The 25144-nt window shown below is 42.3% G+C and overlaps 1 protein-coding gene across 7 annotated transcripts in view; it reads left to right on the top strand.

The window, feature by feature from the left end:
• EPHA5 (EPH receptor A5) overlaps window positions 1-25144 on the top strand; it is a 189610-nt gene that overhangs the window by 8751 nt on the left and 155715 nt on the right. For all 7 annotated transcript variants that reach the window (XR_004253209.1, XM_032186378.1, XM_032186376.1 and 4 more), the window contains exon 2: window positions 5457-5521. Coding sequence is in view for 6 of the 7 variants with exons in the window: in XM_032186378.1 (XP_032042269.1) it covers window positions 5483-5521 (39 nt within the window). In the remaining variant the exon portion in view is untranslated. The remainder of the gene's footprint in view (window positions 1-5456; window positions 5522-25144) is intronic.

Below are 25144 nucleotides of genomic sequence, written 5' to 3'. Positions count from 1 at the left end.
AGAGCAGAGGCAGCGGGCTGGGTGGGAAGGCTGCGATGCCTGGAGGGCTGTGCAGAGGAGGCCAGGAGCTGCAGGATGCAGGAGCCTTGAGGATGCAGGAGCCACTCACTGGATTCGCACCTTTTTTCATGCAGGAGTTCAGACACAGGTTACTGAAAACAGGGCTTGGATTCCTGTTGAATTAATAACAAATGTATTAAAGCGGTGTTTTGTTTCAGCTTCTTAAAACAAAAACATTTTCATTCAAGTGTCTTTCTTCAGGAACGTGCTAGGTATGAAACGATGCGATGTTTTGAAATATTTATTCAGGCTCTAAGTGAAGGTTTCTTCACTCCCGTTCATGTTGTGATGGGGTATCGATTTGGTCAAAGATACTTTTTTCCTCTTACTTTAGTTTTATTTCAGTCAAATAAATAAATAAAAAAAAAAAGTTTCATATGGCTTTATGGCTTCCTGATGTAAAATCTATCAGTTCATGCTGTCTTGACCATTCTGCCTGTTCTGGAGTGATTTGGCATGAATAACTTCACTAGGGTATGCCTCGTGGTTAACTTTGGGTTGCAACTGGTGCTGATGTATAAGGATTTACTGGAAATCAGCTCAAAGACTGTTGCAGCCCAGAAGGATTGAGTCCTTGGTATGCCTGCGGAGACTTTTCCCCAGGTTGAGCCATGAACGTTTTCCTGGTGGATCCTTGGATGCCAGCATGGCCTGAGGATGTGTGGCTGGCAGGATCGCGAGCACTTTTATCCTGGTGGTTGGGGGATTTTTGTTTTCCAGGTTGTTTCCTTTCCCTGCCTGAAACTGGAGCAGAGGAATTGCAGCTCCTTGGGCTGATCCAGAGCCGGAGGAGCCCTTCCACTGAGGTGCTGTGACCAGAAGTCCATGAACTGGTGGCTCCAACTCCAGCCGTGGTGCTGTCGAGGTAGACCTGCCCTGTTTTCGGCTGTGCAATCTGCTGCTGCCACGTGGCTCCGTGTCTTGGGTGGCAGCACCAGCTGGGCCGCTGCGCCGTGTGGGCAGATGCGTTGGCTGAGGTCAGCGCTGAATGCTGTCGGCTCTGGCATTTCGTGTGCTTCCCCCCAGCCACAGTCCTCGTGTCGTCATGGTGAAGCTGCTAAATGCCTGTGGTATGAGTGCGACGAGGACATGTGAGTAAAAAGTCAGGTCCAATCGCCTGCTAGGGATCCGTGAGTGAAGAAACGCTGTTAATTCACCAGCTAGAGTTCAGGGCAAAGGTTTAGCTCGCTTCTGGTTTTATTCCAACTTGATTGCTCACCCGTAGTAAGCAGCCTGTCTGAGAACAAGAGTGTATGCAAATTCCCCTGGCTATTATTCTGTATTAAAAAAAAAAAAAAAAAAAAGGAAGAAGAAAAAAAGGCTGTGGTATGACTTTAGACTTAATCATCATTTATCCTACCCTGAAGGCATGGAAGTTAATGATGATATAGATCTGTGCGGTTTTGTGTTCCCCTTGACTGAGCATTAGAAATAATTAGGGCTTGTGGGATGGATGCACTGCCGGTAGAGATGAGCAAAAAAACATTTTTTGAATGTATGCATGTGGCTCCTGCAAGCGCTCTGGCAGAGATACAGGTGCTAAGTGTGCTTATGGGCTCTGAGGTTTCTCGCTCGTTCAGACACGTCTCGCTGATGCCAAGGAGAGAGGAAGTGGGAATAAATGAGTTCTGTTATTCTGGAGGTTTTTAAGGTTATGGGGCAGGCAGAGCCACTAGCAGTTTCTGGAGAGACTTCTTCAGTGGGATGAGCTTGCCTGCATCCCCAGGGCTGTGTGTACAGCTTTGGGTTATGCCTGTGGGGTATCTTACAGCACTGGGGCTGGCCCAGGGCTCCTGAGCTGTGCAGGAGCTGGCGTTGGACCTCCAAAAATACATAAACCTTAAGCATGTAGCTGGAGGTTTTCCTGAGCTACCAGATAGCCATGGCCAAGTGTTTGCTGCTGGTTGTCTCGGGTTTGATGGGGAAGAACTGCTTCTGCTGCTCCTGAGACCCCTAGTCTTTTTTTTTTTTTTTTTTCCCTTTTTGTGGGTGAAACCAGAGAGATTCAGCTTTTTTACTTTTTTATTCCAGCGCAGAACAGCTTCCCAGGCAGCCATATGGTAAGCGGTGCAAGCATCTCGTTGTGATGGCAGCAGCTCTTCTATAAATCCTCTGCTAAAGCAGGGCCTTCCATGTGGTAGCTGTGTGCTTGGCTGCCATTTGCCTGCTGTTTCTCTCCCAGCCTGGCCAGTCTGCAGTTTTTAAGAGAAAACCAGTCCAGCAGCAGCAAGGTTTCCAGCAGCGTTGTCCCTCTTGTGCGTGGAGCTGCCGCAGCATCGGAGCAGGGTCACCAGGGCTCCAGCCTGGTGCCTGGCCAAATTGGGGTGGGTTTGGGAGCTGGCAGTACTGTGAGGGAATTGAGGGTTTGCCAGAGATGGCTGGGGGGGGTGCTGATGGGGAAAAGGCAGCTGCCTCGTACCTGGATGGAGCAGTGGTGATTTGTTTGTTTGTACGGGGAATTTGGGGGATTCTGAAAGCAAAACGTTTCCATCTTGCATAACTACTAGCTAAATAAGCTCCTCAGCAGATCGATACGGTACAGTATTTTAGAAGATGTGCTGTGAAGGCAACTCTGGGCAGAAGCCCACGGGGCAGCCAGGGAGTCTGCTGTGACTGCAGCAGACACGTGCTCCAGACACGGATAGCTTCAAGTCACTGGTGGCTTTTGTTTTCCTGGCATGTGAATTTGTGTTTCTGTGCACCCATCAAAAGGTGTATCTCATCCCTTCCTATTTGTCTCTCTCTATTTAGAATCCTATTGGAAAAAAAAAAGAGAGGAAATGCCTCTTTTCTAACTGGGGATTTAGCATTCAGCGCTGTTGGTTGACTCACCGATAGCAGAATTCCCCCTGACTGGGGTTGGAGCTGACTGGCTTGTGTTAGCTTTTCATATGCAGAAAATTATTTTGAAATTGAAGTTAATAACAGCAATTTAAAAATTGTCATTGATAGAAAGATAATTCAATATTTAGTTTTCTCGTGTTCTTTTTTTTATGATCTGATGTTTGAATAAAAGCACTTTTTCTGCTTCTTTGCTTAATTAGCATGTCATGAAGAACTTGGTGGCGTCAAACATACCATCTAATTACATTCATTAGCAGCATCTTCGGGACAAGTTTTAATTAAGTTGTACAATGTAGATCAATACTTGTTTTGCATCCATTGCAACTTAGGACAGGAATATACTGCTCGGCATGGTTTAATTACAGCGACTGTACTAGGAGGAATTTGGGTATCCTGCCATTTTGTTGGCAGCAGCAGCCCTTTCCCCTCCTGTTTGAAATGGTATATGTGTATATTATGGGACGTGTTGTTTGTGTCCTGCTTTAAGGAGTATTTTAAGATCGCCCCTGTTATCCCATTAAAAAGGAGAAAGCGCAGTATGATTTAGGAGCAGCTGGGTATTGATATTTGACTTCAGCTGGAGCAGGAGAAATTAATGAACCTGAACCTTCAGGAGGGGAAGAGCTGGCTGCTACGGGGTGACATGTGTAATGGGAGATGATAGCAATACTTCTACATTGCTTAGACTGCGGGGTGGAAAGCCACCCGATTTTGTTTCCTTATTTTGAACAGACTTCAGTAAAATCCCCGAGTGTTGTTTCGACTGGATGTCCTCTAATTTGGTGGCATTGTGAGCCCCCAGCTGTGTTTGCTGTTTCAGAAGCAGCAGCAGACATGGCAGAACATCTACATGCCCTGTGATAGCATTGATCTACTCATAATTCATCCGCTGCAAATATCAAGATAAACAAATATTTTACGAGTGTTTGATGCCAGGGCTGAGGACTAATTTTTAACCTTAGAAAGGAGCAATGCTTTTTATTTTGGTATAATGTACTTCACGTTTTATCACTCTTGCCCCTAAGTATTTAATACGGCTTGCTATTAAATCCTTATGCTTCCATACATTTAGGCCTTTGACTCATCAGGGGAAAAAGGCACTTTGAAGCGGAATGCTAATTACAGGAACTCGATCGGCGTGTTCTTATTATAGCGAGCAGGTACCCTGCAAATAGTGTAATTATGATGCCTGGAGAACTCAGTGGGCAGCGTTTTAATGTTGTCTATGGTGATTGCAGCAGGATGACCTGGGCTGCTGTAAGGGTCCGTATGCCTGGTGTTTGCACCGGTGTGCGGCTGTGCAGAGACTGCCAGTAAACCTTGTAAGAGTTCCAGGGAAGAGGATTGATCTTCCCATTCTGTATACTTGTACAGACATACTGTTTCTCTACCAATTTTCCAGTACCTACATAAATGGTTTAATTTCTAAAGGAGCATGTAACATCCTCTGCTCATTTCAAGCTTACTCTCGGGCTAGCTCAACACGGGCTTGAAGGTCGTGAAAGTCTGGTTTTGAAAACTTCTGGTGGGATTTTTAAAGAATCCATACAGTGGAGACCATGAACTGAAGAGCTGGGGAAATGAGTTCCTTCTCAGGAGGGACATGGGTTCAAAATGTGAGTTTGTTATGCAGACGATTATGCTCTTGGAAGCACGTGTTGTAGTTCAAAGAAGGAATTTGTGTGCTTTTATAGTAGAAAGTTCCTCCTAGACTGAGGTTCTGTATAACAGCTGTGGGTTCAGTCTGTTTTTTAACTTGGATATTTAAAGCCCTGGGTACAAGAGATGACACTGGGAAGCTCAGCACTGAAAGCTGCCATAGTTTTCCTCAGCTGAATTGTATATGGATTTATTTTTTAATTATTTCACACTTTGTCCTCGAGTACTGAGTACTTCAGGCAATATGAGGGAAAATATTATGAACTTGGGAATAATTTATTGCTCTTTAATGTAACTCATTTGCTGATTGCTTACCTGACTTAACAGAGCCATGCTGCATTTTTGTGTGGAAAAGATGATGATCCCTTGGATATGTTATAATGAAGTTGTCAAGACTTAGAAAAGTTTGCGAGGGAAAGAAAATACTGTACTATTGCCATATAAAATACTCAAAAAGCTGTACCCACAATAGCTAGGATGCCCTGCACGTTGTTTCTCATTTTGTTTTTGTCTTAAAGGCCTGATTATGTTAAAGACTCTACCACCTTAAAAGAAGAAATGTGTGGTATAAGCCTTGATGTATGAATTTGTGTGTACCTATATACTGTCGGTCTTGTATATAGTTGTTCCCCTCCCCAAAAGACCAGATCACAAGAACTTAAATCTGGTTCTTGCAGAAGTTCAGAGCATGTGCAGCTTTGTTTCACGGGTAGATCTCAAAGGGTATGACTTCATTGTTAGAGGAGTTGTTGTCTTGTTGTTCTGCTTCACAAAAAATCCAACTTCCGAGGTTAATTATAAATGGCCTGTTTACTATAGCCACCCAAATCTTGAAATGTTTACTAAAATTTGTAACGCATACATTTTCCTTAACGTTTTTTTCTTATTTACAGTGAATTTACTGGACTCACGCACAGTGATGGGGGATCTAGGATGGATAGCCTACCCAAAAAATGGGGTAAGTCTGTTGTTGTTTACTTTTTCACTCAAATTATACTAATCGTTTCCATTCAGAAAGTATACTACTGGGTTTCAAAATTCCCTGGAGTGATTTGTTGGCAATGGAAGGAAAAAAAAAAAAACCACACACAACAAAACACATATAACAACACACTGTGACTGGAAAAATGGAGCTATGTGGCTGGGGGATTGATTTATTTATGCAGTAGAGCCAGTCACAAGTATTAAAATAAATCATGAGTCAGCGCCCTCGCTCCTTCCCTCACCAAAAAAGCCATGAGGTTATTTACATTTTTTTAAGTGATAAATTCTGAATCTTGAACATTTGGGGTGCAACAATTTTCTGCAGCTTTTCTTCTAAAACAGAGTCTGGAGCATTACTGTTCTCTTCAAACGAAGAGAGCTGTTCAGAAATACTTCTAAGGCTTCAGATAAAGTTCTGGCAGCTGACAGCACTGGAACAGGAGGTGAGCTTTAAGCACCTTGAAGAGCCTGTGTCCCTTCCTTTAATTGTACCATGGGCTGAGGGAACCTGGCCTCCTAATTTGATACCTGAAATAAGTACAGAGCTCAGGTGTGTTAATACTCTTGACCTGACTGAATTGTGTGAGCAGTCGCTGCTGTGAATTTTGGCCTTGGTTTGACTGGGGCATCCTTGATGCTGTGATGTATCGGAGAGCTTTGATAGTCTTGGAGGGTTGGTTTCTGCAAAATGTGGAGTGTTCCTGTCAATTTCTAGGAGGCATGAACACTGTGATGTGAGAAAGCATCCTGAGATAGAAACACTGCACAGCTGTGCCCTCCAACAAAGCAGCTTTCAGGAATGTGGTATTGTAAAGTTTCAGACACCAGCTGAAATGGGCTGCAGAATTGTCTTGCACTCCAGTTTGATTGTCATAAAAATGGTGGCAGTGTTTACACAAAGCACAGTCAACCCCATGCATTTCTACTGCAGAGCAAATTCAAATCTGGCCTTTTCTCAATTTTGTGTAGATAGGAGTAGAAATGGCAGCCTCACTCAGACAAGCTGCTTGCTTGCAGGCCCTGGTTATGCCAGGAATGTAAAAGCACGTGGGGAACTTAGTTCATCCGGAACTCGGTTCAAGATCTAAGCCTGTTACGGTTGGAGTCTTTAGCGATATTTTTTTCTCTTGATTTAAAGATGAGAACTAAACTTGCTCCCCTTGCACGTGTGAGCATTGGAATAACCAGCTCCAGATGTGCTGGCAGAGCAGTATGTTGGCATCTTATCACACTGCAAAGATCCTGATGTCCACTTCTTAGTGTCTGCATTTTCCCTCTTCAATACTTACCTCAGTATTTTTCCTAGGATGTAAAGCAGTTGCTGCCTCCAAGTGTCCTTACAGGAATATCAGTAGAGAAATATCTTCTGAACACGTCAGGACTGGTTATCTGGGTCTGTATGTGTAGATGAGTAAATGAAAAGCTAAGTATCCTATCTATAAGCCTCAGTTGTTTTTTCATTATTTAGAGAAACTTTTCTTTATTTACAAGCTCAATTTCCAAACAGCACCTGGAAGTATACTCATGAATGCCAAATTAATGGTTACTGACTCAATAGGGAGGATTTTTTTTTTCCTTAATTTAACTTCCACAAATACAAAGTGAATCAGGCAGTTGGTTTTTGAGTTTCCAGAAATCTCCTCTTAATCTTCTTTGTTTTCATGGGACGTCATAAAAATCCATGAGCTTAGCCCAGTTGTTTCTTTTGGCCTAATGTATTTGTAGTACTTTATTTTACAAGTACTGAAAAAGACTTTCCAGGCCTAATTCTTTAACCCCCGTATCTGCTCTGCAGTCAGCTGTTCTGCAGCCATACTGTTGTGCGCTTGATAATTTTATAATTAATTTGATTTTTTTTTTTGAAATATTCTCATACAAATTTACCTCAGGACATCTTACAGAAAAGTTGGAAGGTCTGTCTATTTATACTGTTCCGTGTGAAGGAAAGGAGCAGAAATTTTGTGGTGTGTCATGCTTCGCAGTACTCCTAGGTGTGGAAACATAGACCACGTACAGATGCGTGGTATTTTGTATTTCCTGTAGAGTCTACTTAAATAAAGTATTTGGTAGCAATTTCATAATAATACCGCTCCAGCTGGAGATACATTAGCTTTTGAAGCAGCCTTCACCTCTGTTGCTATTTTTCCACTTGTTTTTTATTATGAATATTAAGGAAATTTAGTCTTTGTCCTGGAACCACATCTGTTAGGAGACTGCATGAGGAGCTCAGCTTCATTAAAGACAGTAAGCATTTAGACTGGTAGTTTTGTGGGAATGCTTGGGAGATGTTTTCAGTACATCACAGAGGCTCAAGGGGGAAAGTTTTGAGAATAATTTCCCTATTTATTTTTTTTATTTTTTATTTTTTTAAAAAAGGTAAACAGTTGGGTGAGGAGGTCCAGCCATACCAAATGAAGTTGTTTTTGGCAGATCCTTTGTAGTAGGTGTCATATTCTAAATTTGTTGTAGCTGTATGCCATGGTAGTTCATGTGTATTGAAGCTGTAAGTCATTCCATGCTCCAGAGAGATCCAGCTGCACTCATTTAGCCCGTTGTTCACCTCGTATTTGCTGAACACAAGGGGAAAATGCACTCTCTAGCTTAGGAAATGAAAGTAGTGGTAGGAGGAGACCAATGCTCCAGCCTGGATACAAATTAGGCTTTAGAGGTATGCCTGTTTCATAGCTCTAATTCCAAGTAAAGCACCTCAGCTGCTTTAGTCCCTACTAGAAGAGACCTTGGTCTGCCATAAAACAGGACGTACCTGCTTATCTTTGGGATAATGGGTTTTAGGAGAAAGGATAGAACCACTTCAGGGTTGTCTCTGCAGAGCTTTGCTTAGCTAGGTGCTTATTTGGTACAGATTTTGGCAGTATTCAATATTCTTTCAGCCTTGCCATGTTTCATTTTTCCTATACTCATGGACGGTAAGAAAAATCTCTCTTTATACAGACGGAGCATTGAGAGGCCAGTGGAAATGAAATATGCAGTGGCCAAGCAGGGGTAGAAATGAAGTCTCCTGGTGTGAGGGTCCAGATGTTGTGCAGGCAAAGGTGCTTCTTTCTGCTGCTTCGCCCCAAAGAATTAATGGATCCTGGTAGTTTGTTTTTCTTGTTACCCCACGATGACTTTCCTGGCAGTGTGCGGTTCAGCAGTCATGCGTGGCTCCTAAACCTGCTGTTATATCTGTTAAAGCTCGAGGAAAGTCCTCGTAAGGTCAGTGCAGCAGTGGAACTCAGAAAAGGGAGCTTCTCCCTGCCAGCTGGACGTGATCGGTGTGGAAATGCCACCCCTTTCACAGCTTGTGAGTTGGGAATCCATCCGAAGGGACAGCTCCCACTTGGGTCTGCAGCTGGAGTAAGTTTGCTTTAATCTGAAGGTGGTTATTGGAATTACCACGGGTTCTAGCAGAGAAGCCTGGCCTCCTCTTTATTAAAACCCCTGCTTGTACAGGAGGCCTGCAGAGCCTCTGTTGCCTCCAGACTAATTCCTGGAGTGCTGTGTAGTATGATCAACACTGGGCATATTAGAGGTTTGCATGCATTATGTGCGGCTGGGACAAAAAATGGCTCTTCCCTGCAGAAACTGCTTGCATTTGCCCGTGCCAAATGTATTTTTTTAATCACAGGGAGACTCACAGAAGTAGGAGGTGCTGTGAGAGAAATGGTTGGGTCAGATCAGTGTTTGCAGGCAGAATCGCTGCGTTACCTCCCTTGGTTTGGCAGGAGGCTCTGCGTGATGCATTTGGGCTCCCCGCAAAGCCATAGCAGGGGTGGAAGCTACAAAGAGCTCCGTGTAAACCTCTGCTCTTCACTCTCGCTCTGACCAGGTAAAAGCACAGACACTTTTAACAATAACCAGATAATTGCAAAAGTTGCTGATTAAAATAAATGCTGTTTTCACTGGCTTGATTTAGCAATTATGTCTGATGTGTTTCTGTGGCCATGATAGTGCTGATTTACTTGTTCCAGACCCTCGCTCCTTTCAGGGTTTTCTTTTTAAAATTATTTCTTCACAACCTTGGAGCACTATTTTCTTTCCAAATTGGAGCACCGCACACCTGCTTTACTTCTGTACTTTATTCCCATCTCCTCCACCTCCCGTTGATTTTCCCGAACTTTCTGTGGCACAGAGCAGGAAAACCTCCGTGCTCCTTGGAGCACTGGCTGTGTGCTGTGGCTCACTTCACAGCTCCACGTTCTGGGCTTTTTTAGGGAAATAAACACGCACTGAGGAGTCTTGTCCTGTGGAGATGTTAGAGGATGGTGGGATCACTCAATTCTTTATTCACTGCAGAAAATGAGAGTGCTAGCTGACTGGCTGCACATGAATTGCAAGAGGGAAAGCAATTGCCCCAGCTTTTGGTGCTCAGTAAGGACAAACCCTGGAAGCAGAGGGAGTGAAATCAAACGGTTTGGTTCTGCAAGTTGCTTGTCACTTCTGCAGGCCTTCAGTAGATTTGGGTATTTATTTATTTTGGTGAGGGGTGGGTAGGGGCGAGCATTTCTGGCTCGTCCTTCTGAGGACAGGTACCCTAGGGTGCCTCTTTGAAGTTAAAAATAACAGCGCTTTAGATTACTCAGCATGGCTTGCAAATACATTCATGCTTTTTTCCTCTGTCGATCTTGGTTCAGATAGAGATTTTAGGCAGGAATCCTGGATTGGAGGCAGTGTTTGCCCTTGGGGTTAGAAATAAAATAAAGGGGGAGGGATAGGGGGAACGGGAGGAGAAGGATTCTTGGCACCATTGAGCTGTGTCATGTAGCTATGATTATAATTGGCATTTTCAGGGCAGTACTTCTGGCAGCCCGTGTTTTCTCCTGCAAATGCCGCCGCTCGGCTGTGACCAGTGTGGAAGAGGAAGCAGAGGGATATGCTCACATGGCAAGAATACGTTTCATACTGCAGCAGGGAGCATACTAGAGATAAAAGTAGGACCTGAGTAGGTGAAAAGAGACAAAACCCTGCAATTTGGCTATTTATTTACACATACTTTTGAATACACACGGATTAGTGAGAAACATGGTCTGCATCTGTGAATTATTTGAAGCAAACTGGGTAATCCAGCTAAGCTGATTTGGGTGAAATTTGATGAAAAGTACTTCGTACTGGTACAGCTTTGGGGCAGATGTGGGGTTACCTTCCCAGGAGGTCTCTAACAGCAGGTCAGACTGTCATTTCTCATGCTCTGGACAAGCAGAGTTGATCTCTTCTGGAGGAGCAGACCAGATGATCTGTTTTGCCCTCTTCTTGCCCTGCATACAAATTGCTGTAGATTGGAATCCTCTCCTAACTCTGTCTGGGGTAAGGTCTCCTTTTGCATTTCTGATCTCTTGATTTTTTTTTTTTCTTCCCCTGCTTATAAAACATTGCCATTGTGCTCATCCAACACCCTGTATTTAAGACCAGCTTTTCTGATGCCTGTAAGAGATCACCTGTCGTATGTACCCTCTTTTAACGTAGAGTACCTCATGCTGCAGAACAGTTTTCATTGAAAGTCCTCACCATTTTATTTTTGTCCTTTCCCTTATCTTTCCCATCAGAAGTTAAATCTTCTCACCCCATTTGAGCGTGCTCTTAAATTTGTTGTCCTGGACTCTTTTCTACCTGCCCTTTAGTTTGTACACTGTTGACATCAATCAAGCCTTCATTTGGTAGCAGCATCTGGCAAGGCATAGGCCTTATTAAAGGAGCTCTAAAATGCCTGGAATACTCTGAAGTACTGTAAAATAAATTAATACTTACAAGATTAAGAATAAAGCAAGTCTTTATCTCTGTTAGAACTGTATTGATAGAATTATACATTACTATCCTGGACTTGAAAATCTACCACAGAAGAAATGAAGGCTGATCCTTCAGTGTATCTTTTTGTAAATACAGTTGTCTGCATTAGGCTCATCCAGCAAACAATAATCTCCTTTCATGCTAAAAAGTCTTTTTTTATTTCTCCAGTGTCTAAGAATTGCATTTGGGGATAAGAGCTTTGAAGAGCTTTATCTTCTAATACCATTGTTTTCTCTGTTACTTTTGTGCCAGTTCCAGAAATATTGGTACCCAACAGTTAGGAAGCATACAATTAAAATGTATAAGCATAGTGCTGTCATGAAGAATCTGAAATTTTGTAGAATAAAATATTATCATTATGGAATACATGTGTCACAGCCCAGGGTTTATAAAACATGCATTAGGATTTTATAGCTTATGTTGATGAATTTGTGCTATATTACTTATGCTACTTACTACTTCATATCCTATATTTATATATAAATCACTGGAGTACTTACACTGTAATCACATAATCTGTTTATATGACTTAAAATGCAGTGGCCTTGGTCTTGTCCCCTTTGACTGCATATATTTTTATTCAGATTAATGGCTTTTTTTTGGAAAATAAATTCAGGACTGCGATCTCGTATTTTATTTAGTGTTCTTTTTATAATGGAGGAATGTTGTTTTTCTTTTCATGTTGCTCATTCAGGAAAGCCAGCTCAAAAAGCATGAAATAGAGTGAATGCTGACTTCAGGGGGGAAAAAAAAGCATGATAAATTTTAGTCTGGGAGGCGAACATTTTAGAGTGCACAGTTCCTGAAAATAGAGTTAAAATGGGAGATGCTATTTTGTCTTCATGGCTAGTGGTTGCCTTGTGTATTGGACAGTGAAAGATGACAATAAAAATTAAAGGGCTTTTTGAAGGCCAATCAGCTACCTTAAAACAAAGGAAACTTCAGGATAGCTTTTTGATTGACTTCTGTATAACTACAAACTCCTGGTGGGTGGCTATTCAAGAAACAGTTCAGCAGCCAAACGTGTAAGACTGTTCAAGCAAACTTACTTCTATTTTCAAGCTGTGCAATGGGAATGGCCAGGATTTTCAGAGATTGAAAATGGCAGCTATTGTGCTTGTTGTTTGCTTGTCCTGTTGCAGAAATGGATGTTTTTAAGTTTCCATAGCCTATGCACATGCATACAAAAGAGGAGGGTGGGACTGGGTTTTTAGCCAGCAAGAGAAAATTCTGGTGTTTTAGTTGGAAGCTCTTTTTACCTCCAAATATTTTGGTTTCATACTGTCTTAATTTATCTTAGGCTTCTTGATTTTTGGGGAAAAAAAGCATGCTGAGCTATATTATTTAGTGTGTTTCACTAAAGCAGTCGGTAATCATGAGGCCTGTTGGTTTTAATGTTAAAGCACTGTGGCAAAATCACTGTTCCTTATTTTTATTTCAAGGTAGCTTACCGCAACCACGTCAGTGACGTAGAAAAGTGTTGGGAGTGAACGAGACTTGCATCTTGCAGGGTTTCGTCCTCACCTTTTCAGACCTACCCCCGGATGATCTTCATGACTTGTAAGCGGTAACGCAGGGACGAGTTGCCAGATAGCTGCAGGCCGTCAGGATCAGTCCTGGGGCTGGGTAGGCTGCAGGCGTTCCCGGTTGTTTCAGCATGCCTCTGGAGATGAGGATGAGGAATTGCCTGCTGAGCAGCGCAGCTCCCAGGAGAGGGGCAGCAGTAGGGATGCGTGGATGTTGCTGATGGCTTTCTAAAAACTGCAGCTGCCAGACCAGGCTGAAACGCCCCCAGTGGAGCCCTTGTTTCACCTTCTTTTGATGCTTTCCAAGAAAGCAAGCAGCAGTAGATAGCTGGCTTTTGCCACAATGCTTTTTGCATTTGACATGTCCCTTCTTGCTTATGTCTATGCTGTGTTGATTATTCCAGCAAGTGCCAGGGCACTACTTTGATTATATTCTTGATTTAATAAAATTTTGCTGGTAGAGAAAATCAAGTTGTTCTTTGCATTATGGAAGAGATGCTTAAATTGCTAGAGAAATTACCAATTTTTAAAGCTTGGTTTCACTTCAGGAGCGTGCATCTTATTGACTATGAACCACCTATATGTTGAAATGCAGCAAATAGTGTCCTGTAGGTTTGTTACTGTGCTCAAGTAAGATAAACCAGAAGCTTGTGAAGCTGTGTGCTTTCCATGGATAATTACCCTCCTTGGGATGCTTTTTTTCTGTAGCATTAAAGGTGAGAATTCTCGGCTTTTGAAGCAGGGTCAGGACTGAGTCCTTATGCTGCAAAAGTTCTCAACTGACTTAAGCAAAAATGTTTTGGGGCCAGTGACCTGGCTCTCATCCTTGAAGGTCTTCCAGTAATATTATTTACCCATAATGTTGACAGGCCCATCTTGCCGTGCAGCAGATCCAGCCTGCAGGAGATAGCACAGAGTATGTCTTAATGTGATTTGAGATGTTGGTGGGCACTTAATCTATTTGCAGTCCTCTTCCGCTTGTGAGGAAGAGCTGCAGGCTCGATGGTGCTCAGTTTAGCTCTTCTCCTGCCTCGCCTTGGGCTGCGAGCTTGCCAAATGATCTGTGAGTGAGGGTTTGAGAATGGGGAGTGGGAGAGGAGGAGTTAACAGGACTTTGGTGTAACTTAAATATCGATTTATTGAAAGCAATCTTACAGAATTCGTGGATTTGTAGGTGTTTGATTTTCTCTGATACATAAAGTGCATGGGCTGCTCTTCAGAAGCAGTCCTGCTACAATCCCAGAGCCCCATCTGTACCCATCAGATACCAAGTAGGGTGGGAAAATTGCCCCCTTCTGGGAAGAGGGAGTTAAAGTAGTTATATCTTCTTCCAGCTTCAGAAGAACGAGCACTTTTTCCTGTGCTGGCAGCCTTTTTCAGTGGGACCTCTGTTTTTTGTTAGCTGTTTTTGTGGTTGTCTACATATTCAGTCTCCAAACTCCTGGTGCTGATGCTGTGATGCTCCAGGTTTCTTGCTGGAGCCTGGGAGTTTTTCCTGAAGTTAGTCACTTGAAGTTTAGAGGGCCATCAAAGCGCTGCTGTGTGTGGCATCCAGCATTGCTTGCACCTCCTTCAGCTGACAGCAAAGGACAGCAAAAATGTGGCCCTTGGTCTTCTGTTCGGAAACCTTGGGGGTGTTCAGTTGTGTTTCATTAGTTTTATTTTCCACAAAAAGTGGGAAGGTGCACGCTTAAGAGCTCTTTGCCTTGTTTTCAAACCTCCAACTGTTTGCAACTGGGCAGCTGTTGGAGCTCCGCGCAAAACATGATTTTTAAGTGCTGGTACGAATTGTAGGGCATGCACTGACTGTTTTAGTTGATTGCAATGCAAATGTATAGTAAGCCTGTAAATCGTAGCCGGTGTTGTGATTACAAATCGTTACAATAATGCAAGATTATTCAGTTTATTGAAAATCCTTCTAGACTACACAATTAAAGTCGTAACCACAAGTATAATCCTGTGAGATAAAGTCACTTCATTATACAGTCTCCTTCTGCTTTACTGTTTGCTTTATTTTGATGCCAGATTGAATAACTGTAGTTAACTTTAGTGGCAGCATCTCTCTTTTTTTTTTTTTTTGGCTCTGCTAAGTCTGGTGTTTATTGTGCATCATTAAAACAAGCTTATTAATATTACAAGCTTATTAATATATTACATATTTTATATATTATGAACATTATATACTAATGTATGTTACATATGAATAATATATTATAATGCTGTATGTTAATATACAGTAACAATATACAAATAATATAAATATTAAATACAGTAGTTGGGCAAAGCCCTGATGATTTCAGTTCTAGTACTGAGAAAATCAACCTAAAATGACATAAGTAGCTTTAGAAAAGAATTGCTGATTATTGTGCCTATCTCAATAGATGTTTTGTCAGACGATCAGAAAATACAAGCCTTGCAGTCACTGCTACCCAGTGGTAGGTGGCAGGGTGGGTGACTGGGGCCAGGTCAGTGGCTGCAGCCAGCCTGCTGCAGAGATGCAGTGTGGCAGAGTTTATAAAGCTACTGAGCAGGAACAGAGCGAATAGGTCATTCGGAAATGGATTTCAGGCCAGATCAAACCTTGTTGCACAGCTTCAGATACTCATCTCCTTTCTCATACGGTACTTTTTCCCCCCAGCACATTACAATTCTTGTTTCCAGTGTAAAGAAAACCCAGGTAGGCGAAGGGGTTGCTTTGCCAGCCAGCCAGAGCTTGGTGACTCCGTGTGTTGGAGTGATTCTGATAAATACCCAGACTGAGATAATCAAAACCTATCAGGGGATTTGGTTGTTGCCCTACGTATTAATTTTAATGATAATTGAATATCTGGGCACATTACACAGGCTGTACAGCTCAGCTCCAGGCTTCCCAATCCCTGTGTATTCAATTTTAAAATGTTGCTTATTCAGAGCCTGATATATTTAATTTAGAGGGGTGGTCGTGATGCAGGCGAGCTGTACAGATAGACGGGATCTATTGTGTCCTTTGGAGTCGCAGTAACTAAGTCTGGCAGAGCCTGTTTCTCAGAGCTCTATGTGTGTATTGAACTGGCAAATGTCTTTAGCCCCCAGGGGATTTGGTTATGATGCTGCCTGTATAATGTTTGTAAAAGGCTTCTGCTGTGAGGGTTTGTAGAGAAAGCAGGGAAGCCGAAGCAGCCTGTGCTTGGTGTTTGCAAAGCTGTTTTGTCCGCCACTTGCCTGCTCCTCTCTTCCCTGCCCCTTTTTTGAGCACAGGAGCACCCCTGAGCTCTCCTGCTTGTGGGCGCTTAGCTCTTCCTGGGCTAACCTGGGGCACCTTCCCAGGTGTCACAGGGTCTTCAACGGAGGCCAAAATCTTTGTGCCAAGCTTTTGGAACAAGAGGTTTTTCCTAGAAGCATCGCCCGGTGCATCTGTCCCTGCTGTAAGAACCCGAAGTGTCCCTGTTGATCAAGAATAAAGCAAATAAGTGAGACCCAAACTGGGTGCTTGTGCCAGAGGTTTCTTGTGTTTGCTTGAACTGGAACTAAGCTAGCAGAGTCTTGAAGGTTACTTTTTTAAAAAGCAAACAAAAGCAAGCAGATGGTCCCTTCCTTTTTTTATAATCTTTGTTTTGCCTGTTCAAAAATAAAAGCAGCAAACAGAAAATAATGAAAACAAATCTTTTTCCACACACAATGCTGTGACCAAAACTATTGCTTGGCAATTTTCCTTTCTGTGCTGTGCACACAGATTTAAATCAGATCTGAACTTTCTTCCATATTAGTCTAAATACACAAGTAATCAAAATGAAAATAGGAAAGAAAGTTAGGCGACTCCCTGCTGTTCAAATATGTTAATTGCAAATCATTGACATTCTAGGCGTGCTGTTTCTCACTGAGTTATAGTTTCCTTGCTTGTGGAGTAAAACAATCAATTAAAACCACTATCATAGTATTTGCAAGTTCTCATTTGGAAATAAGAACAGATTTATGAATGAGTGAGCTGGAGGTAATGGTGACTTCATGGGATTTAAGGCCACTGGGGCTAGTACGGTCATGTAGTTGGGTCCCCGGTGGCATGCAGGGAGTAGAAAATTGTACAGGGGTCCTTGCAACAGGTCTTAAACTTTGCTTTGACCTACTTTGTATCTTTTGGACAGGGATTTCTTCCTTAAGTCTTTCTATTATGGGTAATCCAGGGTATCCCTTTGTATCTTGTGGCAACAACAGGCTATCCTTACTACAAGACAAACTGATCTTTCTAGTCTGAACTGATCAAATTTCAGTTTTCAATGCCTTTTCTTGCCAATTTTACAGATACCCGCCCGTTATCTTTCTACTTCTCTTCCCTCTGTCCCTTTTAAGCAATTAATGGCCGCAAGCATGTTAGCCACATCCCAGTCTTCTCTTCAAATGTGTTTTTTTTTTTTTTTCCATTTTTTTTTCTTGCTGTAAAGCAGGTTTTTGATGTCTTGAGCAGTTGTGGACTTTTTCTGGGCTCTTTAGAATTCGTTGACATCCTTGTTGAAGTGTTGCCATTTGAAATGAAAGTGGCTCTCTGGCAGTGGCCTTAGTGAAGTGTTGTGTTCTCTTTTTGTTTGCCTCTGTGAGGGAAGGGCAGAAGAAAAAAACCCTTGCACTGGAAGCCAAGTAGAAGTGAAGAGGAAATTTTAGTGGCAGTTCAAGTGGATGATGTGACAGAGGAGCTGAGATACGGTGCTAGATGTATCTGTGGCCTGAAGCTGGGTGCAGGAGTTGACCTGGGTGCTAGGTTATTTGGGAAGAGGGGTGCAAGGGAGATCGACGGCGGACACCTCCCACTAGACCAGGTTGCTCAAAGTCCCATCCAGCCTGGCTTTCAATGTAATCCTGCAGCCTCCTAAAACCCTAAAAAAAAACAACAAACAACAGGTAGGGTTCAGCCCTTGGCTCAGCATCAGCTTTTGTGCAGGTAAGGGTTTCATGCCTGCAAAGCCAAACCCCATACAGCATCTCGGGACTCTGCATTCCTGAGCAAAACACATTTGTGTGGCCCACGGCTGTGCTTGTGTGTGAGTGTGTACATGCCACACACTGCAGAGGGATGGGTGATAGCTTTAAAACATGTATGAGGAGGCAGTTTGGGAGGAAACAGGGAGAAAGGGTAAAGATGCAACAGCAGGTTTTTGTGTCTGTCTTCTGAATGGTTCATTCTTTTATTTCATGTAAAATTTCTTCCACAGCTTACTGCTTTAAGTTTGTTGTTGTTGTTTTTTGTGAACAGTAATTTATAGATGAGAGCACGCATTCTTAGAAAGCTTTAGGTATTGTATGCTATGAGGGCAGCTTTTCAACATTTCTTTAGCATTCGAACTTTCTGTAGATGTGTTTTTTGGTACGAAGAATGATGTAAATTCACCACGTGACCTGTAGAAGTGTTGTTTTCTATGCTAACTAGTTTTTCATATGACAATTACAATTTGTATTTATTTTCAAAGTGCATTCACTCATCCCTTTCCTTTCAAACTTCAATGCTTTGTGAAACACATCCAGTTTCAGCCGGAGGAAAGCTTAAAGCTGAGGAGACAAAGATTGAAAAGGGATTGATTTCATGGTTTAACTGCTAAATAATAATGAAATTGAGTTTGTAATTTCATGTTTGTGTGAAGTGGTCAATCAGTTCATTTTGCAGAGTGACAGTAAGCTGTAGAATAGGGATAAATAATCATCTTTAGTCTCTGTGCTGAGTACTGCCTTTCTTCCAGGGTACTCCTGAAGATTATTTAAAACTATCTGTTTCACCAGAAGTTCAAGCTGGAGACGAGGATTATCTTGCCTGGCAGTAAAATGCTGTCTGTAAACCACACAAAACAGAGAGTAGCTTGCCTTCAGCAAGGGACTGGCTGTGCAGGTGTCTCACACGAGCTGCTTATGGTTTTCTGACAGGCCCTTGGTGGAAACCCTGAAATGAAACACCAGAGTCTTACTCTACTGCTCCAATCTGTAACGTGCTGTTAATCCAGGTGTACCCTGGTGTGGTGGTTTTACTCGGGTGGGCAGCCAAGCTCCACCACGGCCATTCTCGCATTCCCCCTTTCCCTCTGAGGGACCACAGCCCTAAGCTGCCAGGCCCTTATCCAACATGGGGCAGCTTCTGGATCCTTCTCACAGAAGCCATCCCTACAGCTTCCCCACTACTGAAACCTTGCCATGTTAACCTGCTGGACATGGCAAGGATGGAAACACCTGGATGGAAAAAAAAAAGTAACATGAGCTCATTGCTAACTTGAGCAAGCAAGGACTTTGCAATAGGCCAAATGGTTCATTTTCTGTTCTGGCTTTCTTGATAGCTTCTTCTCTGGGGTGTATATCTACATGTACGTGCTCAGCATTTGTCTTCTTCCCCTCTGTAACTCAGGGACGCAGGCCTGCAACAGGCCCTGGCCGTAACCTGGTGAGAGGAACATGTGCAGGCCTTGAATGCTACATGCTCTTATGCTCGGTCTCTATTCCAGCATGTTGGTGGCTGCTTTAAATCCCCCACTGGGTCAGTGGATGCTCAGGGCTGACTATGGGCTGAGCTTCCTGAGCAGATAATTGCTGCTGAAACTCATCCAGATCCCTCTGGAAGGTTTCAAATGATGGGGGTGCAGCTCCCATGGCAAGTTCTCCCTATGGCTGGCTATCCTCACCACTTCAAATAACTAACCTGTACCTTACCTTTTCTTCGGAAGTCTTTGATTTTCAGTTTCTGGATCTTCTAGTTAGATGAAAAGAGCAATCTAATAACGAAAATATTCTTTTTGTGTAGGCGTTCCAGTATCAACTGCAGTTTATCAAGCAAAGCATAGTATATATGGTTAGGTAAATTTCTTTCAGTTACTTCTTGTAAGGCAGCTTTCCCAGACTTTGCAATATCACAGCTGTTTGCTGAAACAGCATTTATTTTTGAACTGCAGACATCTCAGCTCAATATTTAGCAAGCGATTGTATTTGCTTTTCTAGCCGTGGCATGTTGATGTTCAATTGGTTTTTCAGAGGTTGTCAGAGACTCGGAAAGAGCACGTGGAGTAGTGGCTGCAGGTCAGGAAAAATAATTGACAACATACAGAACCTCTTCAGAAATGCATCTTCTGAGATAGGTAGGGTTTAGGATATCCATCATTTAACAATTCTCCCCTCAAAACAATCAAAAAAAAAAAAAACCCGTCAGCAACACCTCCATAATTCTTCAGTTCCAGATTTAAAGATTCACTGAGGGCCAGTTTGCATCTCAGTCTCATGCTTCCCTGTAATTCCAGTGCTATATTTTAAAAGTAACATAAGCCTGATGCAGTGGGAATTAAATCCCACTGAATAAAAAGTAACTAAAAGTTACATTATGTTGTAGAATAAGCATGACAAGCAACCACATGTATAATTTATTGCCTATAGTGGGTAAGTACTTAACAACAGTCATAATAAACTCATTCTGTTCATTCATTTTTAGATCTTAGCATACTGATTCAGACCTTAACTGAAAGTGAATATACAATCAATGTGAGGCTTTTTATGCTGGTTTAATAATGTAGGACTGTTGAGGATCTTTAATTAAATAATTATTCTTTGTTCAATCAGGATAGATTGCCTCACTATAGGGATTGTAAGAAAGAACATGCAAAATCCACCCTAAACTGATCACGGTTTAACTACTTACACTGGATTACAGTAAGGGATGGTCTTTGTTGCACAAAGAAGTGAGAGCAATGCAAAAGCCAGGAAAAATTGTCAGATATTAAAAATGTAATGCCTAATTCCGAGGTGATCAAAGGAAAGCATGCTAAGACCCAATTTGATGGTGTGGTGAACAAAGTTACAGCTGTTTGACAAAAGGGAAAAGTGGAGTTTCTACAGGGTTCAGGTTCCAACAGTTTTCTTTGGTTTTGGTAACAGTTGTAAGGTGCTCAGCACTTAGGAGGTAGAGCTTGCCTCCTTTAGCTGCCTACCTAGGAAATGGCCCTTCAGAAAACCCGGCTTTCACTTTTTTTTTAACTAGTAACCTCACGTATTAAAGAGGTGGCAAATGGAGCTGTTAGGAGGAGGTACAATAAATTGCCTGGTGTATATGCCTGCTGTGCATGGCAATTCCCAGAAGAGGATCTGCACAGAAGGACCAGCCTTCACATTTCTTCTGTCTGGGTGAGTTGGAAACGCAAAATCTGCCTGACGTGGGGGCTGCTGCTCGTAGCAGCGCACAAGGCTGACTTCAGATGGCCCCTGCCACCGTGGCATGTCATTAATGCAGCTCACGGTGACTGGACTGAGAGGACTTCAGTGTTTATTAGGGGAATATAATCATTTAAGCCTGAATAAGCTTCAAAGCACTAATGTGGCTGTTTGGCCAACATAAATGAGATGTAAATTTGTGCTGAATAGCCGCTGATTACAGAAAGATGATTAATGCAAAATTTGAAATTGATTTATGGGTGCAGTTGTCAGGGCCTAAGCCATGAATGTAATATTATCTTGATGAAAAGCCTTGGGTAGATTAAATCCAGAGAGCAGGGGTAAAACAATGCATTTGTTGGAGGGTCTGGTATGGTGTAAGGGTTGTCTGTAATCTAGTCAAATCTGGGGTATGCCTGAGAGGTCAGGCTTTTGCTGCATAGCACATGGATAATTACATCCCTTCTCCTGAAACATTAGGAAAAAGAGGAGTTTAATCTGTTTTATTTTCATTAAATGGACTTTTTAGTCAAGTAATTTTTTTCTTTTACTGGAAAATCTTTAAAAATAAGTGTTCTCACTTTCAGGACATTCTAGGTAGCTGATGACAATGATGAAGATTAATGATTTAGCTCAGTTTTTGCAAAAAGCATGTTCCATCTCATCCCCCACCAATTTCCACTAGTGCATGCAGGAATAGGCCAAATGAGTTGTATTACTCCAACTGTAGGCAATTAGAAGCCCCAAATTAGTTTTTATGTTAAGACATACAGTAGTTTTAATGATAAGACATACAATAAAAAGGAAGACTTCCTTTCTTGCTTGCTGCTTTTGAAAATGGTTCTGCGAACCTGTTGGTATCATCAGATGACGACTTACACAAAGACTATCCCCAAAACTCTGAAAATCCAAGCCTTTGGTTATAAATCTAAAATGTGTGTCATATTGTGCTGAGTCCTTCTGAAAATCTGCCTCCGTCAGTCTTCTGGTGTTGAACTGCGCGTTGTCAACATTGCTTGTTACAGCATTTGTTAAATTGTTCTGCAATGACTGTTACATTAAACAGGGAAAAATGATTTAATGGTATTGTGTTTCTCCATTGCCTCTTTCATGCTCGTATTCATTGTCGCTGTGTCGATTGCTGGACAGCAGTGTGAAACGTCTGCTTAATTCAGATGCAGGAAGAATTTCAAACCTTAAAGGAAAAAAAAAAAAAAGGAGGAGGGGGGTTGCGAGTACCACAGTGCTTTGTTCTGAGAACAGGTCAGAGCAGCCTCTGATTAGGCATGCTGGAGAGGGGCTGATGCTCCTTTTTATTTCAGTTGCTGTAACCTCCAGCTGGGTTCTCCTTCCAGTCGGATTTCAGTCCTGACATCGTTCATTGATCATGCAAATGATCAAAGTCTGAGCAAAACTTCTGTCCCATTTTCATTTTCCTATTACATCTTGGAGCACAGCACTGAAGTCTAGGTGACTTTGTCCTCACGTTACTTCACTTTCTGCAACTTTATTTGTGCAGCTCTCCAAGCGGGTAATATATTTCATCGTAAGCATGTTCTGCAGATAATTTGTAATGATTTAATTGCTCTTCTTTCTTGCAGGCTTTTAGGGTGGGATTTGCTTAAGCAAATTACCGCTTGTGTTTTAAGATGCTATCTCAGCTTTGCAGACATCTGCGTTCATAGTCATCTTGTCAGTAGTGTGGAGTGAGCCAGGAATTACCAAACCAGTGTGCTGTATTACACGGTAGGAAGTCTCTCGCAGTGCCTGCTGCAGAAATAAAAGAGAAAGGTGTGGCAGCAAACTGTGCATGTGTGTTACAGATATAAGAAAATATGGAAGGATCATTCAGGTAGCAAATTCAAAGGTTTAAATCATAGGAGCTGACGATTATGAAGTTCTCCATACAGCTTCAGGTAACTTCTGCTGCTTCTGCTGTCTTCTCATTTAGCACATCTAGAAAGGAGCAGTCTTGCTTAGTCTCACGCTCATTTCAGCATGGGTCTTTCCTACTTGGTGTTTTTCCTTAGCTCTCTGAATAACTTGTGTGCAAACTTTTAATTTACATTGCTTTGGGAGGGACAGGGACTTCCAGCAGTCACAACTGTGCACACGAGGCCTTGAAACCTTAAACCAGGTGAAGTTAAAAAGATTCAAAACACCACAAAAGACAAGAGAATAGACCCAAATGCTTGGATTCTTGCATCTAAAACTTGCAGTTTCTTAAGCAGATTGCTGCTGGTGAGTTTCTGCTGAGTGTTAGAGAGAGATTGGCAGCACTGGAGCTGGGATATGGACCATGATGGTGTGTAACAGTCACCCAATTCCTTTCCAGCTTAGGTCTGTTTTATAGCAGAAAAGTGACATTATAACCCACCATCTTTATTAATTCCCATCCTGACATCGGTTGCAGTGCAAGTAGAACATAAAGCCTTGGTGTCTAGTGAAATTGAGCTTTAGTAAATCTAGATGCACTGGCAAATAGCCTCTACTATGGGTTAATGCTTGTTTTACTGCTCTTAACACCTTTGCTGTCCACCTGTTGGAAATAATCCTTCAGAAGGTCATGTCTGGCTGTTCCTTTAAAGCTGCTGCAGTGAAACTTTGCATTTAAGTTTGGGGAGTGAGGGTGGTGGAAACACGTATTGAAGTCTGTTCTCTGTCACTTGCGGAATAGGGAATACGTGTGTGCACTGGTTAATAAAAAGATGGAGGAAAAAAGTTTGCTAGTCAAATGGGGCATGTCTGAAAGCCATTTTGTACTTCCAGTTCCTACCTTCCCCCTCTTGGCAATTTACAGTTTGCTCTCTCCCTCATTTCTCTTCTAGTTTATGAAGAATGGTTCTTCACTGCTGGCTAAAAAATTTACTGGAGTAAGTAGGGAAGCTCACATTTACCTCAGGTAATTTAGACCTTGTGGTCCCAAGGTATTTGAAAGATGTGGTAACCAGACTGTTCAGTTTAGGGGCCAGAGTAGAGCAGCGCTGAGAGAAACAGACAACTGCAATCCAGTAGGAAAACATGAGAAATGTAGCCCTGAAGTTGTGGTATTCTTGTTTGTTTGCACGTATTTATTTTCCTAGTTGGACAAATTGAGAGGTATGTGCCAAACCACCAGAAAACGCTCGGTTCCTTCTCTGGAAACTTTGCTTTTTGAATCTATTTCTTTAGACCAAATTTTTGGTTCAGATTAATTGGATCCACTTCTACCCTCTGTTTGTTCTCTATTAAGTTTTTTGCTTGACTAGTAGCTGTTGTCAGTAGGAATATCCATCTATATGAATGCCTTGCTTGTAAAATTGCCCATCCCTCTGAGGTTTGAGCCCTGGGAGGGGAAGGGGAGGATCATATTTAGGGAAATGGCAGGATCCTCAGTGGTTACGATTGCTCCTGGTATTTAAGGTTTGAATAAACACCAGGCCAAATACTATTTTCATTGAACTCGCTGCAGTTCTCTTTTGATGCTGGCTCCTGCCCCTAAAATGAACTCCAGAAACGAGGAAATAGGAGCTGTGTAGGAATCTCTGCACCTTTCATCATAAAAGTGGTGTTGCACAATAGAAGTCTATCTGTACAAACGGTCTCTTTTATTTTGGAAGGTGAAATTTAAAAAGTGTATTTGAGTTTGAAAGAAATAGTTTGGGATATTCTATGACAGTTTATATATATTTTTTCTAACCTCTATTTTTTCTCATATAAATTCAGGAAGAGAAGATGCCAAATACCTGTTTGAAGAGGCTATCAGAATCACTTGGTTTCCCTGTTGCTGATTTGTATCCTGTCCCCTCCTTTCCTAATTTGATCTGAGTTTGTGAATGGTTTCATCCTTCAGTTGCTCTGAACTTGTAATTGACTGGAAGGAGTCCCCTGGCTGCTGGCCGAGTGATGCAGGAGTGGCGGCAGGACAGTGCAGTGAGCAAGGACCCTGGTTGAGGGTGGTGTCCCAACACAGCGTTTGGGCTTCAGACTTGCAGAACTGAAGATCTGAGTGATGTAGTACACCGTAGGGTTGTGATGAAACTGGTGATACTGGTGGCAGGCTTGGAAGCAGTTGAAATTTGGGGCCAGTGCATCTTAAGTGGTGCTTTGTAGCAGACAAGATCGCTGTTATTGTACAGCTGACGCAGCCCTAAAAAACCTTC

This window comes from Aythya fuligula, chromosome 4 (genome assembly GCF_009819795.1).
Source record: "Aythya fuligula isolate bAytFul2 chromosome 4, bAytFul2.pri, whole genome shotgun sequence".
In the NCBI taxonomy this organism is placed as follows: Eukaryota; Metazoa; Chordata; class Aves; order Anseriformes; family Anatidae; genus Aythya; species Aythya fuligula.
Note: the sequence above shows the minus strand (reverse complement) of the source record. Positions and strands in the feature narration are given on the sequence as shown.